This window comes from Diadema antillarum, unplaced genomic scaffold (assembly GCF_040938485.1).
Source record: "Diadema antillarum isolate AM-2024a unplaced genomic scaffold, OU_Dant_1.0 seq00002278_RagTag, whole genome shotgun sequence".
NCBI classification, from domain to species: Eukaryota; Metazoa; Echinodermata; class Echinoidea; order Diadematoida; family Diadematidae; genus Diadema; species Diadema antillarum.
In genome coordinates, this window is record NW_027272903.1 from 43,806 (window position 1) to 71,577 (window position 27,772).

A 27,772-nucleotide genomic window follows, 5' to 3' on the forward strand; every position below is an offset into this window, starting at 1 on the left:
CATTGAAAAGAAATGGATCAACAATGCAGTGGCCCAAGAAATTTTTTAGACATATTCAAAATATCAAAATTTCAGACTGCATTTCAACTTTGTTTTGAAAAACCACACCAACATCAGTCTCAGAGTGACACTGAAATAAACAAAGTTTTACCAAAGGAAATTCAATTTGGCAACAGATGTATCTAGATGGCATTGATATTATATTAGATGCACCGTTTGTTTGCGAGACATAATACATTCTGCATACCAAAAATGCATTATAGGGTAGAAATGCATGCATGGCAGATCGAAACAAAGGGACATAAAAATGGAGACCTTTTGGCGTGGCCCAAGTATAACATCCCAATCTTAGCTCATAATGGAATCGCATTGAGTAAACTCCTTAGCAACATTTGCAACAATTATTGTAAATCATCGTTATTACTGTCGCTGGTATTAATATGTGAATTTTGCATACTTTCCAGTTTTCCTGCAGAATGTGGAGCAGTCAGAAACAGCTGACCTTTATGCAGCATATGTCAAGAAATATGAGACACAGACACACACACACACACACACACACACACATCAGACATATGCATTTGACATGATCAGACTTGCATCAAGAGTATCTGCATACGACATGTTGAGTTTTTGATGTGTTGATACCTTAGAGAACTGAAACACATTGCCGATGATGGAGCATTCTTGTCTTTTGTTGTTAGCTATAAAAAAAGAAGCCCTTATATATGCACCTCTTGACTTTAATATGCAAGCAAAGAAGAAATGATATGCTCAATGGCGACCAAGAACTAATTCAATATTGGTGATATTTTGACTATTAAACATCCATTTAACAAGGAATTTCATGAGAATATTGACCATAAGCAGAAAATCAGGACTTAGGTGGGTTTGTGCGATTTGTTGACTTACATGGTGCCGACTTATGTGAGGTTTACTGTATTTGCCTTTTGACAGGATGTTCTTCACAGAATGCCATCAGTGGCTAATTACGTGTGCAGTTTATATAAAAATTCACTCATTGTTCATGTTTGTTAGTGCCACTGTATACAAGACCCATGTTGTATAGGATATGAAATATTGTCAGTACGAGAATGCACTTTTATAATTCAAAATATGTTTTGACTGAGAGTGATTGGGTGCAAGGTAACTTTAACTCGAAATCCACTCCATAATTTAGTGGAGTATAATTTGTGACAGCAAGTAAACAGTAGTGCAAATTTATCAGAGTTTGAAACAAAGTGCAAAAATTATGGAATGTTCAATTTTTACCAAGATAGAGTACCAGTAATATTGATCACACCAATATGTCAGACAAGGTGACAAAAAAAGTCATCCACAACTGTATTGGTTTGTGCATGGAAGGAGATAGAAATACAGTGTAAGTCTATGATTTTGCCATCACGGTGTTCATTGCCATTCTCCTGAAGAATAATTGATGCTAAAGTTTCTACAACTCTGAAATCTTTTGATGTGACATTTTCTCTCTCATTGTGATTGAAAGACAATGGGAATTTTAACAGTAAAAACCTATTATGCAGATCAGTGGAGGATCTGTGAGATGTTGGCATTGTCACCTCACTAAATTTCCATGTGAATGATGAGCAGCTCTCCATTTGGTTTGTAAGCAAGAAATTCACCACTTATTGTTCTACGAAGAAGAATTTTCTACAAACCCGTTTTTGGTACATACTTGTAGTAAGAGTAATATGTTTTTGTATTTCTTTCTCAGTGGATGGGTTCTGTTCGTGCCCAGATACTGTATGTGACGAAATAAAAAATTAGTGAAATTTTTTGCCTCAAAACAAAGGGAGAGTCAAGCCAGTCAAAGTTTGCTCAGGACGTATTCGATAAGATCTGGAATCAACAAGCAGCATACATATTGCGGAATGAGTTATTGAATGCAGTTCAAATCTGTTTTGTGTGCAATGTGAATCCCTGCTGATGAAATCCACAATGGCTTGCACGGGTTTAAGAAAGCATCATGTTAATGTACTTGTATTATTTGTATCATTTGCTCTGCTCATATTATGCAGAAGGGGTGACATCCCCACATACATGCTAGATACCTATATTTTGTAGAAAAACATAATTTCATCTATACCCATATTTTTTAGAAAAGCTTATCTATCTTCTTTCAAAGCATTCTGTCTTGACGTCAGGGGACCCCGTAAATCTACGCCTCCATGATGTTAATTATTATTAATATTAAACAACTCATGCCAACATATGTATACACTGTACATATTTTCATTTTCTGACCTGGCAACTTGTCACTCATCAATCTAAACCTTGCATAAATTTCCTCAGCATGTAATCTCAATGTGCAGCATTGTAGGTATTCAGAGAAAGACAGGGAGACAGACTCTTTTCACGGTAATACTCTTTTTATTTACATGTGTAGCTCGGTAGCTACACAGTTTGATATGCACTCCTACACGTATGCTGTACAAATATTATTTACATGACAAGTAGGATCGAATGAAGTATGTAATATTTCTGTACAGTATTCGCATGAAGGGGCATTCTAGACAATTTATACAGTGCACTCCCGTTATAACGAACACAGTTATAACGAAATTCTGTTTACAACGAAGTAAAAATTCAGGCCGCAACGTTATCAGCTACATGTATTTTGATTGTTTATTTGTTCAGTCATAACAAAATTTCAATATATCGAAAGAAAACTGCCGGTCCCGAGGACTTCGATAAAACGGGAGTCCACTGTATGTCACATCATGTAGTACTTAAATCGATAGTTCGATGACTCGTGAAGTCTGTTGTGGGTCTTCAGCAGATACTGTAAACCAATACTCTGAAAAACCCAAAACGTAATACTCTGAACAAGGATGATGACTTAGGAGGCTCACAAATATAGCAAGTTCACTCCAATAAGTTTGCCCGTATTAAATTTATTCTTGCTTTCTTCTTTTGTTTTGCTTCATTGATTACCCAGTCATGCATTCTTATGTAAAGCTATGTCATCATCCTTGTTCATTGTGATATACATGTATTATGAATTTTTAAAATGTTATTCTTCATCCTAAGCACTATAAATTCTGAAACTCTGTAGGCCTACCTGGGATAATCAATTAATAGATGTTGAAATGCAAAAGTCTAAAAAAAAATCATGTGGAGGTGTCCTTTAAACTTCTTATAAGAATACAGTACTTGTGTGTGTGTGATTGCATTCATTCTTATGTCACTGTGGAGGAAATGGAGGAAAATGTATCTTGCCATTGTGCACTTAGAAATAAAGGTCAACCACATAGTAAGCACAAAGAATTATGCTCCACGGAGAGAATGATTTGCAGTATGGTACAACATGTACATAAATGTGCCTGTGCCTGTACAATGTATATCAAAAAGGAATACAGGTAGAATTGATTTTGGTGGTTAGTGTGTATCTGTACCACTGCTTTGAACTCTTAGTAGATATACTGTTATTAGACGGAGAGAAATAGAAATTATCACGAGATACAATAAAATACACTCTTGTAATTGATTATACTCACAGTATCCTGAACAGTTTGCACACAATCAATGCTTGTGAAGTATTATCAGAGGTATTGGAAGACCTGGAGATTGACTGGATGGCCAGTAGGATTAGGAGGCAATATATCCACAAGAATGAGAGAAATTAGACCATTAACAGCTTTCTAGCATAATAGAAATTCATAGATATTAGTGTTGTCTTTGCAGTGCAATAAGTTTTATCTTTATTTTTTGTTTGCATTTTCTTTTTCCACTTTGTCTCTCAATACAAGAAAACAAGACGCATTTCCCATGCACATGTTAGTCTTCTTTGATGTTATCCGTGCTCCGCCTGTCACACTCGAAATTGGGTTTTCCTACAGATTGAATGATACTAGTACAGAAGAGAATTTGATCTTCCAGCAGTGTGGGTCTGGGAGAGGGCACTTTCTGTGAAGCATCAGGTGCAATGTTTGCTACTGCAGTGTCTGAGCAATGCTCCTGCATGTGTCAATTTATTTCCTTTTTTTTTTTGTCCTTTTTTGCCAGGGCTACTTATCGAGTAAACATCCAGTCTTTCACTCAGTGATGTGGTTGCTATCATATTATGCAGAGTGAAATTCTGGAATAATGAAACTGATGCTAAGCATCATGCTAATGCTGTCATTACTATCAGCAACCTATTTGTACCGATTGTCATCATCATTTTTGGGTTCATGGCTGTGAGCATGTCTTGATACTAGATTATTGGGAGCATCTGCAAGTACCCATGTATGAATAGAGTGACTGTGTCTTGCATCATAGTGAGCATTTGTTGCATCCAAATAATTGAGTGCCTCTCTGTCTCTTCTTGAAACCATCAGATCATGTTTTACTGGAATAAGAGCATCCTTTAGTGAAAGATCATTGATTTATCATGTAAAGTGGGATTATTTTCATGTCATATTTCTTCATTCCTCTCTTCTGCTGCAATTTTCATAGGTATTAATACTTCATGACAACATTCTTATTTTCCTGCTTATAGCAGATAGCAGTAGAGATGTTACTATATATTAACCTTGAATATAATATTCTCTTTTTCCATGTCTCACATTGTTAGGCCTATTTGGTTGAAACTCATCTGTATTTTAAGCTGTTTCTTCACCTGAAAAAAACACAAAAGGGACAATTTGGTCATTTGATGATCAGACATTATCTACCCAAGTTTTTAGACGATGCAATGTAACTATGTCATTCAAAATTTTGCTTTCTCCAAGTGTTGTGCTAACAACTGCTGAAAATGGCCAAAATCGGCATGAAATGAGAGATGTAGCCTAGTCACATTTTTTCTAGCAATGATGTGATTATTTGATGATCTTGGGAAATAAAAATATATATGTTTTTATTAAGCTACGATGCCATGCTTTGATTTGTGTATCATTTCTACCTGTGTATCGCATTGTTCTCATACTCTTGATGTTTGCATTTACTTTGTGAGTGTCCTAGCTCATGTGGATCACATTCTACGATTGTAATATGGTAACATGGGTAGGCCTCAATTTCAACATTATCTGAGTACGTTTAAAAGCCATTCAGATGCAGCAAAGAACAGAGAACGCAGTGTATCATAACAACCTAACACATGCAGAAGAGGTGACCCTCATGTGTTCGTGTCAGAACTCTTACCACAACGTTACTACTGGTCATCATTCACTTGGATAAAGACATACTGTAATAACATTCAATACACAGAAAGAAATGAAAAAAAATGTGATATAGACAGAAGCAAATTTTTATGAATTGCTCTATCAAGGAATATATAATCAGATGGAGGTGGGTGGAGGGTGGGGAGAAAGCAAAAGGCGCTCCCACAGTCAAGTGCTCTGATGTGGTATGTCCAGATGTGAAAAACAGCTCAGAGAACAAGCTGAAAACCGAGCTCATTCATAGTGAATAAAGCTCAATGTGGTTGATCGTCTCAAGGATTGCAGTGACATGTAGACACAAAATCATGCGCCTGCCTCAATTCTGCTGCTGCGAAGATCGAACAGTCCTTTTACTCGACACGGCGGTGGACGGCAGGGTGGAGATACCCGAGGGGGCTTCTGTGACGGTTGTCCGCTCCGTGGCTGCCGTTCGTGGTACTGCCAGCTCTGTACCGACCTCCGTGCCTTGGTCCAGCTCGGAAGGGTCCACCGTCGTCGGTGGGGGAATGGGTTCGGGACTTGGGCTCCATGTGCGGAGGCGGAAGCATGCCGGGTAGCCCTGGCTCCGGTTGTGCTTGGCACTCCTCCGCAGCTCCTCCTGGGCTGGTCCAGGCTCATGCTCCATCCAGAAGTGCTCCACTTTACTCTTGATATCAGCATTCTCCTCCCTCCATTCACGTTGCCACTGGCGCAGCTCTTGAATGTGCTCCATCTTGCGCACCTGTAGAGAAGATAAGTGTAGTATGCCAGGCTCACATTTGACTATTTGCAATGCCAGCCATCAGATGTCATTTGCCTTTGCAATACCCGTTTTGTTTTTGTTTGTTTTGTTTTTTTTTAGCATTCCTAGTTAAAAGGAGGATAGCACTGATGTGAAATTATGATACTCTGAGGGTGTATGGGGAAAAAATTATACAACTTGCCACGCCCTTTGGAAAAAAAAAAAAAACTAATTCAGGAATATTCACAGGCACAAGTTCTGACTGACATGTCCTAAATGAGACATCAGATAGTACTATATCCATTATTGAGCAAATCCAGTCCAAATATAAGTTAGTTGGATAAAAAAGAGTAAAATCTTACGAGTTCAATGGTGAAAATTAGCCTGAAATTGGATGAAAAATAAGGAAATTATGACATTTTGAAGTTTTGCTAATTTCTGCAAAACAGTTCTTGTACAGTGGATATGACTGCAAATGAGTGAGCTAATCATGTCATACCCTCACAATTTTCTATTGATCGTGTACAAACAAATGACGAAAATTCAATGTTTCTGTCATTGAAGTCTGAAACATGACGTTATGCCTGGTTGAATAACAGAATAGTGATCAATAGATAGGTGAGGATTTGAGCCTAGGGTATAATTGCGTTTGAATAAAAAACTGGAAATTTCAAAATTTTTATGTATAAACTGTATGGCAAGTTGTGAGGGAATGACATGCTCACTTTGCCATTTGCATATTCATATGGACTGTTCAAGAACTGTTTCCCCAAAAAATAGCGTAACTTCAAAATGTCCTAACTTCCTTATTTTTCATCCGATTTCGATCAAATTTATACCATTAAACTCTAAATATTTTACTCTTTCTTATCACTCTAACTTATATTTGGACTGGATTTCCCCTTTAACCCTACCTTACCTGGGGGGGGGGGGGGGGGGGGGGGCCATAATGCCCCCCCCCTCGACGAATTCCACGACCATTCCGCCGCGCAAAATTTTTTGACCGCGCCGCTCGCTGACTTTTTACTTTCAAGTCTCGCGCAACTTTTGAGCCCAAATTTGTCGCACCCGGGCATACCGTTCTGAAGCCACGCCCCTTCAAAAAATTTTCGTCAACCCCAAAATTGCTCAAAAACGTGATTTTGTGTACAAAGTCAATACAAATTGTGTTTTTTCAATTAATTCATATAAAGATCCATATTTTTAATTTTAATGGCTGAAATAAATTTATTTTAGTATAATTACGCTTTTAAAGATGTGTATGACAAATTCTACTGAAAAAACAACAAAAACAAAAGTTCGAAAAAACAAGGAAATACATAAAAAAATTGATAGAACAATAAAAAATATAAGAAATGAATTTTGATACCGAACTTTTTTTTACGCACAAATGTTCGGAATGTCACTAGGAATATTTACACCAAATATCAGCATTCCATAAGCTTTTATAAGCCAATTACAGACGAAAATGAGGTTTTTTGCATATTTTTGCATAATTGATTAATTCAAAATAGAAAATGCAAATTTGTTGAAAATTTAACTTAACAGTCTCGTAGATTATATCCGGCTTTATGTTCATGCAAAATTTTGCGGCGATCGCGCGTTCAACGACCGAGATCTGAGAGGGGGGCCATAATGCCCCCCCCCCCCCCCAGGAATTCAAGCTTGCTAAATAGCCCAGGTAAGTTAGGGTTAAATGAGTTAAAATGGCTGATATGGAGCTTGAATTGCATTTCCATGTCATTGGTAGGGACAGGCCATTTCTTTGCCCTTGCTATTGCAAGTCCTGGCTTACAGCTAACCTAGCTACATTTCACATGAGGTGTACTTAATTATATTGCTTCTAAATTTTTCCGTATTTTAAAAACAAATGACCTTGTCACAGATATGATGTGCACATGACCCAAACAATCACCTTGTAACCCCTGAAGAATGCTTGAATGACAGTGGCAGCCTCTACTTCATTCCATACGAGAGACAATGGCAGCGGAGGCCGAGGACTGGAGGGGAAAATACAAGTAAAGAAACTTTGCAGGTCAGAGTCATGAATAAGCCAATTAATATTATGAATATCAACAGCACACAGCACTTGTCTATTTTGCTTAACTGACTTTAGGTGGCTAGTGACTTTGTATGTCAGTTCCAACATTGACCTTTGCATATCTGTCAAAAGAAACAGCAAGAAAATAACTCTTCTCTTACATGACCATATTCAAGTAGGTAAGTTTTAAATGCAACACAGGTCTTGTGGCCTAACCATAGGAACAAGGTCAGAGTTGCGTTTGTGTCATACATTCAGCTTTGTTAACTTTCATAAATGAATGGAATAAATTTTCAAAATGATCCTTGAAATATCTTATACAAGAAACATTATGATTGCACAATTGCAATTTGGAGTTCTAATGCATATCAAATTGTAATTTATCAATTTCAAAACAGCTTTCCTCTTTTACGATTTTCATGTTGTCCCCAATCTTTCTCGTTCATATTGTCCCTGATCTTTCATGTTTCATTTACATTCAATCGATTTCCACAAATTACTTTATGGGTTGTGAATCTGGAATGGACGGACAGACACCCCATCTATCCAGGGATGCCAGTTAGTATGAGCGAGAGGACCTGAAAATCATCTACAAGAAGCTTGTTTGTACATGGAAATGCCTGAAATTTGATACTGCTGTGGTCAGAATTCAGGCTTTTGCCTAGAAACTGGCATCCCTGTCCATGACTCATACAATTGTTTAGCTTACCCACGGTACTCTCTGGGGCAGAGACATACATGATATAACATGTTGATTCACTCATGGAAAGTTTTCTTACTTTTCTGCCAAGATGGCCTTCACAAAGGGTATCTCATCCAGATTGTCCCGCTCTCTGTCCACTGTGTTGGGATTATGCCTGTAACATTGGTGTGAATGATCCAAGACAGACACAGCTGACAAGTGCTTACTGCAAACAATATTCCACAACAGACTTCAACTCCCATCTGATGCAAATGTCTTTCTATTTCAAACTCCACAAGTCTTCCACAGAATATTCTATGCTGATTTCAAGTAATTCTCGGTATCGCCAATACCTAGGTGCCGAGCGCAGAGCACCGTTTTAGATGCATTATATGGGATAGCTCACGGGACAAACTTGTCCCGGTTTTGGCTGCACATGCACTCAGATCACGCTCTGTCTTTATCCAGAGATATTTTTTGTTGAAGATTTCTTCGCTTTCCATCATGTGACCAGCACATTGAAGCTTTGCAGTAGTGAACCATGACTGTAGTGACCGCAAATCAGTAAAACTTAGAAACTTTCAACTCTTTTAAGCTGAATTATAGCCAAGAAAAACAAGGGGTAACAACGGCTAAGTAGACACATAACTCCATTGAATCGTATGGGAACTGCGAGGAATCCACAGTGCATCTGTGACAGAGCTCTTCAGAAACTTTCTGCGCATTGGCGATACCGAGAATTCTAATGTGGCTCTTTACGTAGGGCCTTCAAAAATAAGAGTACACTTGTAATTTGGAGTGAGGAAAAGAAGAGGAACTGACTAAACAACAAACAAGAAAGATTCCACATTTATGGTCTTTGGCTGTCAGGCACTCATTGCTACATGTTAATGTACAATAAAGAGTGGGATTGATTTTCTAAAATTTTCAAGTACCATGACTTGAAGATACAGTCCACCTGAACACAATGGATCACCCCAGACATGGGCAAGGTTTAGTCTGTTGATGACGATGTTGCTGGCGTCAATATTGTACAACCTACAGGCATGAGGCTGGTTAGGCCAATGACAACAATAACGTTTCTGGTATTTTTTTTTTCTTTCTGCTTCTCTCAATAAAATCAATACATATGTTGTAGAAATGGAAATAGCATTAAGTTTTCTCATTGACTCACGGTGCACGCACTTCAACCTTCAAGTACAGTCAACTTCGGATACCTCGAATTCGTCGGGACTGAAGAAAATGGTTCGAGGTACACGAAATTCGAGGTACGCGAAATTCGAGGTACGCATACGTGTGTCTATACGTCGAATTTTCTTCGACTTATCCGACGTTTATCGATGTTCAACATGGTATCTGTTATAGTGCCTACCGATTGTTTGCATGCTTGTATATTGGAATTGAATCGACTTTTATATGAATGAATTGAATGAAAATCGGAATTGAAATCAAAATTTCAGAAATGAAGATTTTGGTGGCCCTATCGCGTCATCAAAAAAAGTCGGATGTTTGCCTTTACTTTTGAAAATGAACAGCGGTAACAATCGGCTCCGTAAGATACAAAAATAAATGTCGGATGTTTGCTCATACTTTTGGAAATGAAAAAACGATAAGACTCAGCTCCGTACGGTGCTAAAACTAATGTCAGATATTTGATTTTGCGTTCGGAAATGAATAAGGATAACATTCGGCTCCGGAAGACGCTGAAATAAATGTCGAATATTTGCTTTGACGTTCGGAAATGAAAAACAATGTTCAACTCCGTACGATGGTTAGATAAGTGTCGGATGTTTCCTTATACTTTCGAAAGGAAATAGCAATAACATTCGGCTCCGGAAGATGCTAAAATAAATGTCAGCTGATCGCTTTTATGTTCAGAAGTTGCAGTAATATTCTGCTCCATACGATGCTAAAATAACTGTCTGATGTTTTCTTTTAAATTTCGAAATGAATAACAGTAACATTCAGCTGCGTTCAATGGTAAAATTAATGTTTGATGTTTGCTTTGACGTTCGGAAATGAGTAACAATAACATTCAACTCCTTACGATAATAAAATAAATGCTTGATGTTTGCTTTTACGTTCGAAAGTAAATGGCAATAACATTCAGCTTCGGAAGATGCTAAAACACATCTCGAATGATTGCTTTTACGTTTGGCATGTTTGGAAGTGAATAGCAGTAACATTCTGCCTCATATGATGCTAAAAAAAATACTGGATATTTGCTATTACATTTCGAAATGAATAACAGTAACATTCATTGATGGTAAAATAAACATCTGATGTCAGCTTTGACGTTCAAAAATGAAAAACAGTAACATTCGGCTCAGTACGATGATAAAATAATTGTCAGATGATTCATTTCACTTTCGGAAGTGGACAGCAGTAACATTCGGCTCCGTACGATGATAAAATAAATGTCGTATGTTTGAAATGAATAACGGTAATATTCTGCTTTGTACGATGCAAAAATAAATGACAGATTGTTGCTTTTACATTTGGAAATGATTAACGGTATTAATCCGCTCAGTTAGATGCTGAAACAAATAGCGGATGTTTGCTTTCACGTTTGGAAATGGATAATGATAGCATTCAGCTCCGTATGAAGATGCTAAAATGAATGTCGGTTGTTTGCTTTTACATTTAAAAATGATCAACGGTAGTATTCGGCTCTGTAAGGTGCTAACAGACTAATAAATGTTGGATGATTGCTTTTACAATAAGAAATGAATAACGGTAACTTTCGGCTCTTAACAATGCTAAAACAAATGTCGGATGCTAACAAATGTCGGCAAATGCTCTCACTTTTTCATTTCAAACGTAAGTTTTGACCTCCCAAATATATAGGCATCAGTAATCTATACGCCAATTTGCTAAATCTTAAAACACAGAATAAGATGATTGGATTTTCTATTCATTTGTTTTAGACATGGGCATCTGTATCACTTTAATAATGCTTAATATTCATTTTTCTATGTTTAGTAGGACCGATTTAGTTTTTCTGTTTGTCTCCATTTTTTTTTTGTATCGCCAGATTTTAATTTCGAGTAAATTCGACCACCAAAAAATAAAAATCATTGATACTGGTGGCCCGATAAAAGTTAGTGTGGAGCCCTGTCTATTCTATTATCTTTATTATGCTCGGCCTATACTTCCACATCATATTCCACAATATTTTCATAATCGCATTGCTGAAAAAAAAAAAATCAGTGCTTGCGTTCTCGGGTAAGAATAAATGAAACATACTTAAATACTGAAAGGCAAAAAAAAAGTTTAAAAAAAGGCACTACGCAGGAGATTGATGTTTGGACAGTGGACCATGATTAAATTAAAGATATAACTGTCAACACCTACGCAGGTGCGCCACGACGGTTAAGAAATCTACGCGCACGGTATGACTATCATGATCAAGAATTAAAACATAGTGGTTAAAGAAAAGAAGATGATGGGGCAGAGCGTAGTGCTATCGTAAACACTCCATTGGCAAGGGTGCTATGTGCATACCGTGTCCGTATGTAGGTAGGTGTTTGGGATTTTTCTTGTCAGCTGTGTACCGGGTGCTAGTATTTCTTTGGGCGCACGATTGTTCTGGTTGGGAATATTATTTACAGTCGAGTGTGAAAAGATTTGTGACATGTCTTCGCTGTCCACGCGCGCTTAATCGGAGATGCTGAGTGATGTTTGCAATTTCGATTCGAGCTACATGCTGGGAAAAACAATAAGTTAATTAAGATCGGGACGGTAGATTTCACTTCGAGGTAACCGAACTTCGAGTTATTTTCTTCGAGCTACGCGAATTTCAATACACGGAAACTCCATAGGAACAATCGGGACTTTCATTTTGCCCCCGAGGTAAGTGATATTCGGCTTATCCGACGTCGAGGTATCCGAAGTTGACTGTAGTTTAATAGTAGCTACACTGTTCCTTCTTTACCATTAATTTCAGTACTATAATCAAAATGAAACAAATGTCCAATAACATCCTACCTCCAAAGGTATTCAGTCAAGAAGTCACAGCCGTTGAACCTAAATCGTTTTCTCTGTACCAGGAAACAGGGATACAAAAGGGACATGGCCATGGTTTCTCAATTAAGAAAGAAAATGGATCTGGGTTTGAATGCAACGAATACCTTGACAATGCCTATCAATCTCGCATTTACTCTTGCATTACAAGAAAAAAAAATCAGAACATTTTCACACTTTATGTCAAATGCAATTGCTTCTCCTTATAAGTGCTTTACTTAATTCTGATTTGATAGCTCTTAAAAAAAGGACTTCAACCTGTGAACTTTAATGGAATACACCATACGTCACGAAATCACAGACATTCTTTATGCAAGCCCTATTTGATGCACATTATACTATCAACAATAAACTATCAAAGACATAAAACTGATCAACCTACAAAATTTTGTCCAGAATATCTAGACAGAGGAGAAGTTTATACAATTCATAAATATATTTTGGTTTTTTTTTTCTTATATGATAAACACATTAGATATTACTACTCATTCACAGGCTGTAAATAGTTATTCCTCAACGGAAATCATTGCACTAGCAACTGGTTAGCAGTACCTCTGTGGAAGGCGGAGGTGAGTAAACCTACCTCAAAGCATCTCTCCTTTTTAGCTTGTTTCAGCATTGCCAACAGAGCAGGAAGAAGAACTGGAAATATGTAGTGTTCCAGGTATTCTCTTGGTGGACCTTTGGGAAAGATGGGAATGTACTAAAGTGAGAAAATCAGATGCACTGGATTGCAAAGTATCTGTGTTTTCTAAATTTGCTGCTTCTTCCCAGCAGGCAGGTGTTTCAAATGCAACTTGCTGCGAGCCTTGATGAATACAGATGACATACATCAATTCCAGAGACTCCAACTCTCCCATTTTCGACTAGAGATCTCCCGCCGAAAACCCATTTTTGCAAAATCTCCCGTTCTCCCGCTTGAGATTTGATTTCTCCCGCCCTGGCTCTGTGTCTCCCGGTGGAAAGGATTTCTTACTTATTGCTATCGTATGTTGAAAAAATAAGCCTTAGATAGCACCAAAGAACATCTAGAACCCTAGGAACTTCGCACTTCGCACACATCAACTTCGAGTCTCCCGTTTGCTAGGGGTTTCGGGCAGGAGAATCTCCAGATCAGAAGGGGCTTGGGGTTGGAGTCTCTGCAATTCCCTGCATGATTCAACATGGAATTATGTACAAAACTGGGTTATAAAAATGGTGATGATAATGATGGGGGGGAAAGGAAGATGATGGAGAGATGGGAAGTAGGAGTAAGAAGGAGAAGAAATTTCAGTAATGGCTGCCAAATAATGTAATCAGACACATTGACTATTGACGATAGATTTAGTGGGTATTGCGCAGTAAGACAAACTCTGTTTAATATTCTGGTTGGCTCTATGAGGAGACAATCTTAGTGCTTTTGTGGTTCAGCAAGCCTACGCTGTACCTGTCCTTTCATATCCACGCAATAAACCTTTGTTCCTTGAACATACATGTAAGTCAAAACAAGACATATGATTCTTGCAGGCAAAGTAGTTTAGTGATACAAAAACAGGCACACATTACCAGGGTTTTTGTTACTTAATTCTTACAGCTCCTGTAGCCTTAAAGCCTTTATCAAGTTAACACAATATTCTTTTTATCACCTATAAGAAAAAACAATGAAAGTATAGACTCTTGCTAATTTCTTTTCAGAACTCATCCACTACTATCTCAATAATATTTCAGTAACTATTCCTTACATGTGTCTTTTGGGGGCTTTGGTACCGGAGGAGGGGTGGGTTGTCTGGTCGGTTTCTCCACCATTGTGTAGCCTGCTGCAGCAGGGTGTGAGACAGCCGGGTCAAACTCGCTCAAGATGTCTGCATCTGCCTGCTCTGTCTTCTCAAACATGTGGCCAAACATGACCGGTGAGTGTGCCGCCGGGTTGTAGTCGATGACCTCCGTGGCCACTGATTCCCGGTCATCGTCGAGGTGGAATGGAGGGCGCATGAGAGCAAACTCTGCGAAGTGGAGAGAAATAAAACAGGATCACTGTTTGTTTCTTTGCTTATTCAATAACATACTTAATGCGATAGACCTTATTGTCATCAATGATGGCTATAGGGCCTATCTCAGGTTTCATGGAGGTTTTGTTTATTTCTATGTTTCACATGTGTTTGGAAAATGGTCAGCAACATAAACCAGGGATGCCATTAAGAATGTATGGGAGGGACTGAAAATCATCTACAGAGAGCTAATGGAAAGACTTTCTTATGTCCATCCCCCTCCCCACTAATTTTGCTATACCACTCTACACGACCCTACTTTTAGCTTTAAATTACAGTATCTTTATGCTGCTTCACTGACACAGCAACAATTAGCACAAGAAATCATACTCATACTCTCGTCTAGAAACTTCACATACATTAAATCCGTGGTAGAGAGGTAATTAAGAATAGAGTTCTACTTCAAGTTGTAAAATTAGTCTTATCGTGGTAAACACACTGACTGTATTGGCAACAATTGTCCATTTTCACAGTAACTGCTAACCATTAGATGCCTAGTCTAGACTAGCTCAGCTAAGGCTCAGCTCAGCAGTGCTCACTTCAGCTCAGTCTCCTCAGCAGAGCCAGCGACCAAGATCCCAGCATCTATTCTAGACCACTTGAGTAAAATACCCCATTTGCGGCAGTTTTTAAGGGTTTTTCCCACAGTAAACAAATCAGGCAAATTATTTTCAACCATTTCATATAACATGGACAAGATTATTTTTGCACGCTATTGTTATCATGAAAATATGACCAATGACAAACGCAGTTTTCAAGATTGACCGGGGCCAAACCCGGCACCAATTTTCGTTGATATGCACCATAGTAGCTCGGCTTGCGGCACGATGTACAATTCCTAAAACCTACGCAATATGCATGTGCTTGGCGATCTTCAGCTGAACGCCTTCACATGGCTCGTGAACATTGCGTAAGCGCCAATTCACATTGCGAAAGCACGTGAAAATAGCTGGCACACATGCACCGACTGCAAACAGGGATGGTAATTCTGGCGGAATTGTTGATGTCTTTCTTGTGTTTTTCTGATTTTTTTTTATGGTAACATCCACTTCCAGAAAAAAATGGTGGAAAAAAAAACGCGAAAATATCCACTTTTACAGTAAATCTATAACTCGGCTACACAGACAGTCGCAAACAGTCTAACTAAACTAGCGTTAGTCTAGTCTGACCATCTAAACTTTCTCTAAGACTCTTAGTTAGACTTCATGCAAAATAAAACACTCCAAATATGTAACAACTAGATCTAAACAAGGCTAGGATTCTAAATTATCAACTAAAAACAGATGTAGGACGTAGATATCTACCATCTTTTCATGCACGCTGCGCGCTGCATAGCCATCAAAGTCGTGTCAAATACGATAAAGACTCGTAGTTCTCTAACGTACGTTCTCTAACTTTACAGCCATACATACAGGATCGATCGTAGAAACATCAGCAGTCTTTCATGTCTACATCATTTTCAGTACATGGGACTAAATACAACTCTGCCGTCATGATATCTCTCATACGAGAAACATACTATGTAATCCATCCAAAAATCGATTTTAAAAACACACACACGCACAAAATATTGCCGAACCCAGTACATTACCTCGGCATATTTCATCCCAGATGCTTTTTTCTTTCTTGTGAGAAATATATGACATTTTGTTGATACAACACCACCGGTCTGCTAGTGCTAGTACACAGTATTGTGTGGATGGGTATGTGACCGAATGTGTCATATTCTGACGCTATATTCTGCCGCTATTACAATACAGTTCTAACTATTAGGCTTATATTCTTCATCGTAAAGCCTTGATTTTGAAAAAAACATACAATAGGTTTCTATAATAACAATGATACATAAGAAACTTTGGTTTTAAGAAAAAATACGAACGATACAACTTGAAGCGTATGGATATTTGGCAAGTTGCTGACAGTGTGATCGTCATGGTGAGGCAGTCTTTCCCTCCCCCCCCCCCCCCCCCCCCTTTGGCCCTATCCCTTTGCTCACCCCACCCCGGTGCTAATCTTGGTGCCATAGCTGGCGCTCTTTATCTTTTGCTGGCGAGATGCACCTGTACAGCAACGTCATCTGTCAACTTTAGTGGCGACGTTATGGAGGTTGTGGGTGATTGAGTTTGAATTAACAGATTCAAAGTCACAAAGCTGGTATCCAAGGCAAGAAAAGCTTTGTAAGTTTGTATATTTTATTAGCAAAAGCAAAAAGATTACAACTGCTCATAGATAGGCCTATACTGTGTGAACTATTTTATAGATTTTTTTTTCTTTTTTTTTAACCAATACTGGGCCCTGTTGCATAAAACCCTTACCGCTGGACTTACCGCTCCTTTCTAGCGGTAAGTCGTCAAATCAGCGGTAAATTTTGTAATCCTTGATGCTGATTGGCTGTGACGCCTAATTTTGACGATAGTTACCATTGAAATTCAACGGTAAGTTTTATGCAACGGGCCCCTGTACTGACTTTAGGTGTGATCTGGATAGAGGGGTTCCTATGGGGCTGTGAAGATCACATTGCTCAAATTGAAGTTTTTCACAGAAAGTTTTTGAGAACAATTGATTACGGGTAAATTAGTTTACTCTATAGATGCCATGGCGTATGTAGAAACTGGGTGCTCCACTATATTAACCCTAAAAGGGCCGGGGGAGTTGAATCAACCCCCTCCCCCCGACATTTTCCGCGACCATTCTGCCGCGCGATTTTTTTTTTTTGACCGCGCCGCTCTCTGACTTTTTACTTTCAAGTCTCGCACATCTTATGACACCTTTTTCGCGAAAATCGGATATACCGTTACGACGCTGCACAACCTTTTATACTTGCTTGTCAGACCGAAAATGGCTCAAAAACGTGATTTTGTGTGCAGTCTATGCAAATAGAGTTTTCTCACCTTATTCAAAAAGATATTATTATTTTCACTTTCAATGGCTGAAATCAATTAATTTTAGCATGATTGTGCTTAAAATAGGTTCTGTAAAAAATTTTGTGGAAAAAAACGAATAAAAGAAGGTCGAAAAACACGGAAATACATAAGAAATTCAGAAAACAATAGAATACATAAAAAATTAACTTCGATGCCAGATTTTTTCAGGTACATTTGTTAGGAATGTTACAAGGAATAATGTCACCCCAAATTAGGATGCCATTAGCTTTATTTTCTGAATTAGAGCAAAATTTATGATTTCACATATATTGATTAATATGAAATATAAAAAATTAAAAATCAATTTTATTCTCTTATATTTTGGTAGATTACGCGACAAGTAATGTATGTGCCGATTTTCATTGCGATTGTGCGATCGACGGTCGAGATCACTCGAGATCACGGGGGGGGGGGGGGGGGTGATTTGAATCAATCCTCCCCCGGCCACAGAACAGGCCAAAATGCCCGGCCTGGTTAGGGCTAAGTCATTCTAGATGTAGAATGATTTGATTTTGGCTCAGAATTGCCAAAGGTAAGGAGGACAACTTCACAGAACATTTTTTGTTATAATTTATAGCTTGGTTTTTCATAAAGATCCAAATGTACAGTTCACGAAAAAAAAATGGATGAGTTTGTTCAAATCATAAGATCATTAAAAAGACTTGGAGTTTGAGTCGTATTTCCTAATTTTAAGTGACATTGATGTCACTACTAGTATATACTTTGCAAAAATTCATTCTGCGGGTCTCACAGGTTACCTGTCAATAATAATAGATTTTCTCGTGATTCAGTGAATAATAGAAAGTTCACCGAAAGAAAAGGAGATGAGTTCCATTATTTATTTGTGTGTTCTTTCTTTAGTAATGAAAGACAGATGAAGGCCCCTACATACCAAAAGAACATTTGAAGAGTTTGTTCGCAAAAACCGATAAGTCCATTTTTGAAGATTTTGAAGTACGGTCTCTGTCATAAAGTACAAAATAATACCTTTTAAATTATATATTGGTCGCTACATATAAAGGTACATTTTGAAGTTATGATCAAAAGAAGCAAAAATTGTCTTATTATTCTCCTTATTTTTCTTGACCTTTAATCGCAAATATCTCCATTTGGCAAATATGGACTTACCGGTTTTTGCGAACAAACTCTTCATTTATAAAACCAGTGCTTACCAAGTGGGTAGAATTAGTGTAGATAAGATGTGCCATTCAAAAAAGAAACACTTGTAAAATTTATTAGAACAGTAATAATGTTGTACGTTTTCAAACCATTTATTGATGATTTTTTTTTATTATAATAATAATAATATTAACAGAGTGAATGTAGGTCTCACTATTGGAAGTAGCAGGGAGGTGAAATGTGCTAAACACACAATTAGTTTATAGTATTTTTAAAATGAATTCGCAATGCAAACATTTTTACTAAATATTGTAAATACAACAAAATATTCTTTTTCATTCATTGTTATTCATTATTGTAGATATGTTCATTTTTATATACACATTTACAGTAGGTTTCATTATTGTTATGATTTTGTTGAGACTTACCACCGAACTGTTTCTAGTTCAGTGAGACTTACTCCCTATCGGGGGTTGATAGAGTTTAATCCGGGAGTTTAATAAAATCTAACAATCTTACCGCTCTGCGTTTAGCTATCAAATCCTGCGCTTTTTCCGATGGTTTGGCCTTTGTTTGCATTAGCACACGTGTTGTATAGTTGTGCCGTTGTGCTGTGCTGCCTTCAATAGACAATGATTGTAAATGCATTAAAATGATGTGAAATTGTAGAAATGGTGTTTTTTTTTAACATCTGAATAGATGGTCGATCAAGAGACTATTTCAATCGATTATCATCAACAGCACGGTCATGATAATCGATTACGACGTAAACAACTTGACCGGCCTGACCCGGCACTGACATGCTACTAAAATTCTGTGAAACCCAGCCATACTATGTCAAATTTTGACTGATAGCTAAGTGTGATTCCCTTTAGAACTGCTGAATCAAAGTAAAGGTGTCCATTTCTGCGTGAAAACCCGTCACTCCTCTTCAGTCAGCCAAGGAGATCGGAGCTAGAGATCAGCCACATGGGTATTCGAGTGCGGCTGCTATTCGACGATTGCTCCCCGAGTCGCCCGGGCTCCTCTGGGAGGAGAAAATGTTGGTTTCTGTTGAATCCAGATGTGTGCCGCAGAATAACAGACGTGGAACATTGCATCCGAGAAACTTTCAGTCTGGGAAAATCGACACACATAGAGCTTTATGTCGATGATTTTGTTATGCCGCCCTTTGAGAAATCAGAAATTATCCGGGAGAATGACCTAATAAGGTAGGACCAAGTCAAAAAGTGCAATAGGTCTAGATAACGACAGATTAGACAGATACTGAGATAGACTCGACTAGTCTAGTCGACTGTCCATCATTCCTATCCCACGTACTCCATAGATCCAATTCCAATCCCAGTTGTAATTTTGTTGTGCAGCGAGCGAACTCCCGTTCACATACTATCCAGTTGTTGCTGTTTTTTTCCAGTGTTACATTTAGATGCTATGTGCAGAGTCTAGTACAGTCCGGGAAACCCGCTCATGAGGACCGCTCCCGCGTACGAGGACCGCCCCCACGCCTCATGAGGCCGGGGGGGGGGGGGGGGGGGGGGGGGTACGCCTCATGAGGCCCCCTATTCACTTCTATTCATCTCACATCTGACGTATATATTGTCGCAACTTTGCATGGTGATTTTTTGTTACACACACATGTCCACTATCCATGATGAAATTGAAGAAAAAAATCCTAGACCTATCTGGGTTTTTTTTTCAAAAATCGAGCTTTAATCAACCGATGCAGAGCGCCCATCAAAACACCCGTGTTTTGATGGGCGCTCTGCATCGGTTGATTAAAACTTGATTTTTGAAAAAAAAAACAGGATTTTTTTCTTCTTTTCATCATGGATAGTGGACGTGTGTGTAACAAAAAATCACCGTGCAAAGTTGCGACAATTTATACGTCAGATGTGAGATGAATAGAAGTGAATAGGGGGCCTCATGAGGCGTGGGGGCGGTCCTCATGAGGCGTGGGGGCGGTCCTCATGAGGTGGGGCAGTCCTCGTACGCGGGAGCGGTCCTCACGAGCGGGTTTCCCGGACTGAGTATGATTCCATTAATGAATTAAGAGTAAAAGTTTTATTTGAATATTGGTTTTATCTTGAATTCTAAAAGTTTGCCATATCCCATAAATTTACTCATGCCGTGTGAGGGACCATTTAACGTTAGATCTATTGTATCATTTTCAAAATTTGTCCGCACACACCTAATCCCGGCCCTGGGGTGCTCCTTCACACAGTTGGGTGTCAGTTTATTCATAGCTTGACTGTCTGTAGTGAATGCTGTAGATACTAATTGGTTAGATTTTTTTTCTGACCTCTGTTTGAGATCTAGGGTCGGGGCAGATACTCAAAATGGCAAGTGGGGCTTTCATGCTCATAGTCATAGGAGAAGAAGATTTACAGTACAATGCTTTGTGTTTTCATTTTGTAATACCTAACAATCAACTAGATGAAATAAGAATGTATGTCAAGGATTAAGTTCATGTGTTGTTGTTTGTTTGTTTGTTTTTTCCTTTATCCCCGTATTTTTTTTCTTCTCATTACAGGGTGAAACTTGTCAGTGAAGTTCCTTATCATGAAAGAACTGTGGAACACAATTTAAATGAGCAAAGATGTGATGCTCTCAGTAACAGGGGTAAGAAGAAGAAAAAAGCTAAAAGGCAAACTGAGGAATTGTGTCATGCAGGAACGGAGTTGAACAACTCAGATATTGGGCATGAAGTTTCCAGAGCAAAGAGCAAGGATCTGATGAAAGCAAACTCCAAGAAAACCAAAAGGAAAACGGAAAGTACATCGGAAGAGACTGAAAAGGCAGGAACATCACCTCTGTGTAAAGGAATGCTTCGCAACACTGCTGAGACTTCACATTCTCCCACAAAGCCTGTTACTGATCATCCCTTGTTGGAACAAAAATCAGAGACATTTTCTGCTGAAAAAAGGAAGAATAAAAAGAAAGAACAGAATGAATCTACGTTCAGCGAGGGAAAAATTGGAAAGCCTGGAAGAGCATCTCAAACTGAAACCAACAGTAAAAAACTATCAAAGCAGGGCTCTTCGAAGAGAAATAAGCTGCCACAGCCTGTCGGCTGTGATTCTACAAGAGAAGGACCAGCCGCCAAACAGACGGAAGTTAACGGTAAGAGCAGCACTAGCAGATCAGACTTCAGTGATTCCGACTCCAGTTCGGAATCGAGCTCATCCGAGGAGGAAGAAGTTGCTAAAAAGAGACAACTCAAGAGGAAACGGGCTACTCCTGGGTCTGACCTGAGAACATCTTCTAAACCTCTGAGAGGACCCCACAATCCTCGAGGAAAGAATGCTACAGTCTTGTCCAGCTTGAAAGACAAATCTCCATCATCATGTTCACCAGTAAGTACTTCAAAAGAGGGAGATAGAGAACCCTTAAAGAATAAGAGCCGAAACGTCCGCAAGCCAAAAAGTGTCCCAAACTCAGAAACACTGTGTAGTGAGTCTGAACTCGGTGGTCCAAAAGTCATTCCATCCCCTATGGTAGCTGCAGCAAAGGTTAAAACATCTGCTAGCAAGTCGTCCAAGGGGCACCTGCGCTTTTCTTCAGACTCGGAAGCAGAGAGTGATCCTGAGGCCCAAGTTTCCTCAGCCATGGCTCGGGATGAGCAAACACCTATGGCTGGTGAAATTCCTGTCAATGGTGAAATTCAGAACGGATCAGCATCTAGTGTGAATGAATCGCACAGGAGTGACGTGACACAGGCAAGGCCACAGAACTGTACTTTCGAGGAGGCTACTACCACTCTACCCACTACAGAAACACAACTGACTCAGGTGGGCATAATCACTTTTCAATGTCAACATGTAGCCATTTAGATATTTTGGGAATGATACAATTGTATAGTTGTACCTTTCATGAAAGTTCAAATGGTGTTGTTGTTAGTGAATATTGTGTAAAACAAGCAGTGAAGTGAACATGTTGTAGACATATGTAGAGTTACATCAGTACTGATCTTAGCAATCATGCATGATATAAACACAGAAACTACCCATTGCCCAGAGTGGAGATGTACCTAGATGCATGTTTTGTTTCTTCTGGGAAAGCCAAATGCATTTACTGAGTGATCTGTGTGCTTTCATGAATATACACACTTGTATATACATACACATTGTATTGGAATATATCCCAGGACGTTTTGTGGACCTGCATACTCTTGTTATTAGACATTACATGTGCTTCTTCTGCATTCAGTTTACCAAGTATGTATGTCAATGTTACTAGCTCAAATACACTGAAAAGGACTGAAGCATTATTCACAAAGTCTTAACATCTAAAAACCCTAAAAGCTTTCTCTACCACTTACTTACGAATTGAACATCTGATATTTTACTTCCAGACATCAGCCAGAGCTGAAGGTGCTCCTGAAGCCAGAGATTATTCGAGCTTTCCTCCACTCCTTGGTGCTCCTCGACCAGGCGACACTATTGCATACAAGGTGACTATGTGATACTGTATACGCTATATATTTTGCAGGGGTTTTATTTTCACGAATTTCGCGAGTTGGTAGTTATTCGCGAAATTAACAACACACGAAAATATTACCTTCCAAAATGAATCCCTTGCCTTGATGATACGAACATTTCAGTACTAGTATACCATGTCACGGCTTACCGAACAGACCACACTGGCTAAGCTTGTTTACGCACGTCCACGTCTACTTACGAATACTGTAGAGAGCCAATCCATTATTGCAAGGGGACCACTCGTCAGAAATCTAGGGGACCACTCGTCAGAAATCTAGCGCGATGGACTTAACCACTTCAAAAATGTTGAATTCTAACTTACTAGTTCGCAGAGTTTGGCAAGTCTTTTTCATACAGTGTATAACTAGTATCATTCTTATTTGCTAGTCAGTTGAAAATTCACACTTTCTTTGCCTCTTCATATTTTCTCTGGTCCCCCAATCGCGAATTTAACCACTCGTGAAAATGTGTGACAGCGGCATTTCGCGAAAATTTATGTACGCGAAAATCATAACGTACACAGTACTGTGCAGTGTACCTGAGTAGTAGATCTAGAGTTTCTTAGCTGTGTACTACCCAATTAAGTCCCACAAAGCACATTTCTCTTCTGTCAGTCTTCATTTGTTGTCTGCTGTAGACGTAGTGATCCACTGAGTTTGAATGATTAGTCTGCTGCATTTTTCACTGCATCTTAACATCAGTGCTGATGTTTTAATCAAAACTGATCAAATCTAATCACTGCTAATAGCTAGCTATCTTCACCACCATTACTATGAAATCCTCTTTATGATGCACGACAGATGATGCATCATTAAAAGGCTTTTTGGACTTGAGAAGTTAATGCTAAACTATTGATGCTTGGCAACGTAAACAGACTTTCATAGTGATGGGTCGCACTCTATTTTCACTTTATGCAGCAAAGTAGTTGCCTGTTATGAATACATGTTTATGGAGTTGATTACGTTAAACAGATGTCAGATGTCATGAGTTTCTTCAGATTTTTCTTTTTTTGAATACCCACGTGACCAACAAACTATTTATGAGCTGTTTTCATATCATGACATTCAGTGGACGTTTTCAAGTCACTGGGGAAAAAGCATGGGATCTACACATTATAGGCATGTTACTGCAGTTGCCGGTTTCTCATCATTTTAAATAGACTTATAAATGCATATTTTTTTATTCAGCATATCTATTTTTGTGTATCAATTCAAAATGCAAGTGTGCTGTAAAGTGGGGGAATCTTGGGATGAATATAAAGACCATGTGTTCAAGCAAGTGTGTGTGTGTGTGTGTATTTGTGTAATAACAGTTTTTTTATTCTATAACTTCTCCCTTTCATTAGATCCTGGAATTATCCTCTATCTACACACCTGAGGTATCTGCATTCAAAGTAAGTTGAACAAGCAAATGTCACTTAACTGCAGTATGTATGATAACAATTCATCTAGCAATTTTTGTTTCTTCTTTCCTGAAAAGGTGATCTGGTGTAACTTTTCATCTAAGGAGAAATCCAAACATGGAGGAAGTGTTATTCTACCCAACATTATACTTGTATGTCATGCTTTAGATTACAACAGCGATTCCACTATGGATATCAGTCAACCAGAATACTAAGACATTCATGCCGCCATCATTACATGACATATCCATGTTACTTAGTTTTGTTTTGTTTTTTCCTGCAGACTTTGTTACCTTTTTTAAAGTTGCACCATTTAGTATTTAGCGTACCATTCTGGTGCAAAATATAAGTGAATGATGTCAAAAGATTCGCTTTGCTAATAAGTCTGATCTCAGGCCACGAGTAGGTTTTTTCTCCTGTAGGACTGCTCTGTTTTTGTGCACTGCATTCCAAAGGCCCACTCCTATACTTCCAAAGTGCTACCATGCATCCCAACGTGCTGGTCACTTATTGGTCTTTTCTTTTGGCAGGAGGGAGAAGTGATTACCTTCGACCATGCCACCTCCACAATACAGCTGAGGCTGTGCCCACATTCCGCCGTACTGGAGCCACGAAGGGACGGGGGGAAGTTTGAGATGGAGCTGGTGAACGGCACCGATGAGGCGCCCTCTGTTGTTGCACCATGTCGAGAAGTAAGGGCAGTATTTGCTAGAGATTTCATATGCATTCAGGTGCTGTGCAGGTGTTGTGTCATTAAAAGCAGGGGTCGCACTTAACTTTTTTTTTAACTAGCCAGGCGGACTACTTAGCATCAATTTTGACACTGAAGCAATATTTTGGCTAGCCAGACGGACTAGTTACTTCAGAATTTTATGATTTTTAGCTAGTCCGACATGAATTTGGGTGGCCAATGGCCAGCGGACCATCGCCAATTTCGAACCCTGAAAAGTCTTGTTGTTCAATGACATTTATTTCCAGCAGTGTACATAAAAGTACAGATAACATTGTATTATTACATGACTTATGTCTTGATTTTGTGGATATATTTGTGCAGTCAAGTTGTCAAACCAGACTAGCCATAGTCTCCTGGGTATGAGGGTTTGCTATATTTTCACCAGCTCTTCTAAATGTCCTCTCCAAGGCACAGCTGTACATCATATGTAAATGCAGCTGAGTACGGCCACTGGACATTATTTATCATCATTTTCTCATATTTCTTATACTCACTTATCTACATTGGGGAAAAAATAGTTTAAAAAAACAAGCACAAATAGTTCTGATAGATTGTTAAGGGGGAAAAAAGATGATTGCTACCTCTGCACGTTGTGATCCTAATGAGACTATGCTAGCTGATATATAACAGCGTAAAATCAAAATGTAAGAGACAAGTGATCACTCTACCGCCATCTAGCTGGCCGTTTTGCTGTTTGATCTAATCAGGATAAAATGTAATCTTAATGCCCACATCTGGAAACATGTTTTGTGCATGTACAGTTTGAAATTTAGTTGATGGGAAATTGAAAATTGTTTAATATTTCAAGGTACGGACCAGTTTTGGGATCAGCTCAGGTGTGACATCTGGGATATACAATTTTGTGTTTAATTGATCACAACTTTCAAAATCATAACTGTTTTCAGTTTTACTTTCACTCTCCTGTTTCAGTAAATGTAGGTTTTCTTCTTCTATTCACACAAACTGATCTTCAAGGTAGACATCCTCTTCAATACATTTTTTTTTTTTTTTCTTCTTCTCCAGGTTTCTGTGACGCTCTCCTCGCTCATCGACCCAAAGCTGATCACATGACAGTGACACAGTCATCATCATACTCGGCTATGAAGGAAAATAGTTTCTTTGCATCGTGGCATAACATGGAACCACATCACTATGTCACCTATAAATAGTCAGAGACCCAGACACAGAAGTGGAAGAAGATACAGCATTTCTGCATGTATCACATATCATCGCTAGGGCGACAAGACCTTGTATCTCAAATTTTGGTGAAAATTATTTATTTTTTTAATTAATGGTCAGAAAATCAGTTAAGTGATGTCCTGTCCAAATCCTAGCTGTTACGGTATGTCAAAGGAAAAACTATCCCATTTGATATAGTGCTTGGGCTGCCATGTTTTTGTTTTGTTTTGTTTTTTCCTTTTTTCCTTTTTTTTTTTTGCTCTCCTGAACATTTTAAATTTCGTAGGTACCAGGTCTTATTGCCCAGCGACGATGTTTTGTTTTGTTTTGTTTTGTTTTGTTTTGTTTTGTTTTGTTTTTAATGAAGAATGTGAGGTTTATTTAAGTTTATCTCCTACCCAGATTATGATTGCAGAGTTTTATGGAAAGTCTGTATGTATTGTCATATGAAATAATCTACCTTGTAAAGTAGGTAAAGCCCCATTTTAACATAGCCTTTCCAACCAGAGTTACCTTGACACATCCAGTCAATCCTTTCTTGCCCTTCCTGTTAAAACAGTCCCAGCAAAACATTGCTCAGACGTCGTGGTAACTTTGGCCAAATTCTACCCTAGCCAGAGCAAGGGTAATTACCCCAACATTTACCCAACATTATTCAACCCGTCTGTTAAACCGCTCTCGTGGTAACATTCATTTGATTCACTCAACATGCAAGCGCAACAGTCCGAACCGAATGGCACAGCGCTCGCTGATCACATGCATGGACTGTAACCACCTCCCTGCCTTCACGCATGAACAGGTAGTTTGTTATGGAAAACTACCCGGAGAAGGATTCCGGTGTGTCTGTTACAACGGTAACCCTCGCTCTCTCCTGCAGTTTTATTCCCCGAGCCCAAGAATATTGTTCTCCAGATGTTGTCCTGAATTTTTCAGGTTAAAGGGAATGGCTAGTAACTGATCAGAGGGAATCAGTGGGAATGCTGGGGGAAGATTGTTGCAATCCTTGTGGGATTCATTTAAGAGTACATTATACAATGTATATCTATTGTTGTGTGAAAATTATTTGCTTCAGAATGGTCTCATATTCAAGTAATGTGCAGTTTAATGTTTCCAGGTTAGCATGCCTGTACAGTGACGGGTCGATCGTTAACGGGCCTGGAAACTAACCTGGAAACATTAAATTGCACATTACTTGAATATGAGACCATTCTGAAGCAAATAATTTTCACACAATAGATATATAATGTACTCTTAAATGAATCCCACAAGGATTGGAACAATCAT

At 38.7% G+C, this 27,772-nt stretch overlaps 2 protein-coding genes across 2 annotated transcripts; one reads left to right on the plus strand and one right to left on the minus strand.

Annotated features, from left to right (window-relative positions):
* Positions 1–2,718: 2,718 nt before the first annotated feature.
* Positions 2,719–16,320, minus strand: LOC139714458 (IQ domain-containing protein K-like). The gene is made up of 8 exons (XM_071626168.1): positions 16,245–16,320; positions 14,348–14,608; positions 13,210–13,307; positions 12,591–12,643; positions 8,701–8,778; positions 7,796–7,880; positions 5,679–5,880; positions 2,719–2,788 (listed from the first exon to the last, which is right to left on the minus strand). Exons 1-8 carry the CDS (start codon positions 16,297–16,299, stop codon positions 2,748–2,750), a joined length of 873 nt encoding a protein of 290 aa, XP_071482269.1. The 5' UTR covers positions 16,300–16,320; the 3' UTR covers positions 2,719–2,747.
* A 928-nt stretch (positions 16,321–17,248) lies between these two features.
* LOC139714459 (uncharacterized) lies at positions 17,249–26,472 on the plus strand. The gene is made up of 7 exons (XM_071626169.1): positions 17,249–17,253; positions 19,632–19,907; positions 21,227–22,484; positions 23,048–23,146; positions 24,520–24,567; positions 25,107–25,268; positions 26,333–26,472. Exons 1-7 carry the CDS (start codon positions 17,249–17,251, stop codon positions 26,378–26,380), a joined length of 1,896 nt encoding a protein of 631 aa, XP_071482270.1. The 3' UTR covers positions 26,381–26,472.
* The last annotated feature ends 1,300 nt before the right edge of the window (positions 26,473–27,772 follow it).

What these genes read in the sequence shown, in the direction of transcription:
- LOC139714459 (XM_071626169.1), top strand. An exon ending in CAGAAACACAACTGACTCAG is followed by an intron (nt 22,485 to 23,047) that starts GTGGGCATAATC and finishes TTTTACTTCCAG; the next exon opens with ACATCAGCCAGAGCTGAAGG. An exon ending in TTGTTGCACCATGTCGAGAA is followed by an intron (nt 25,269 to 26,332) that starts GTAAGGGCAGTA and finishes CTTCTTCTCCAG; the next exon opens with GTTTCTGTGACGCTCTCCTC.
- LOC139714458 (XM_071626168.1), bottom strand. Translation starts at nt 16,299, where the DNA reads ATGTCATATATTTCTCACAAGAAAGAAAAAAGCATCTGGGATGAAATA. An exon ending in AAAGCCCCCAAAAGACACAT is followed by an intron (nt 13,308 to 14,347) that starts GTAAGGAATAGT and finishes TCTTTCCCAAAG; the next exon opens with GTCCACCAAGAGAATACCTG. An exon ending in AAAAGGAGAGATGCTTTGAG is followed by an intron (nt 12,644 to 13,209) that starts GTAGGTTTACTC and finishes TTCCTGGTACAG; the next exon opens with AGAAAACGATTTAGGTTCAA.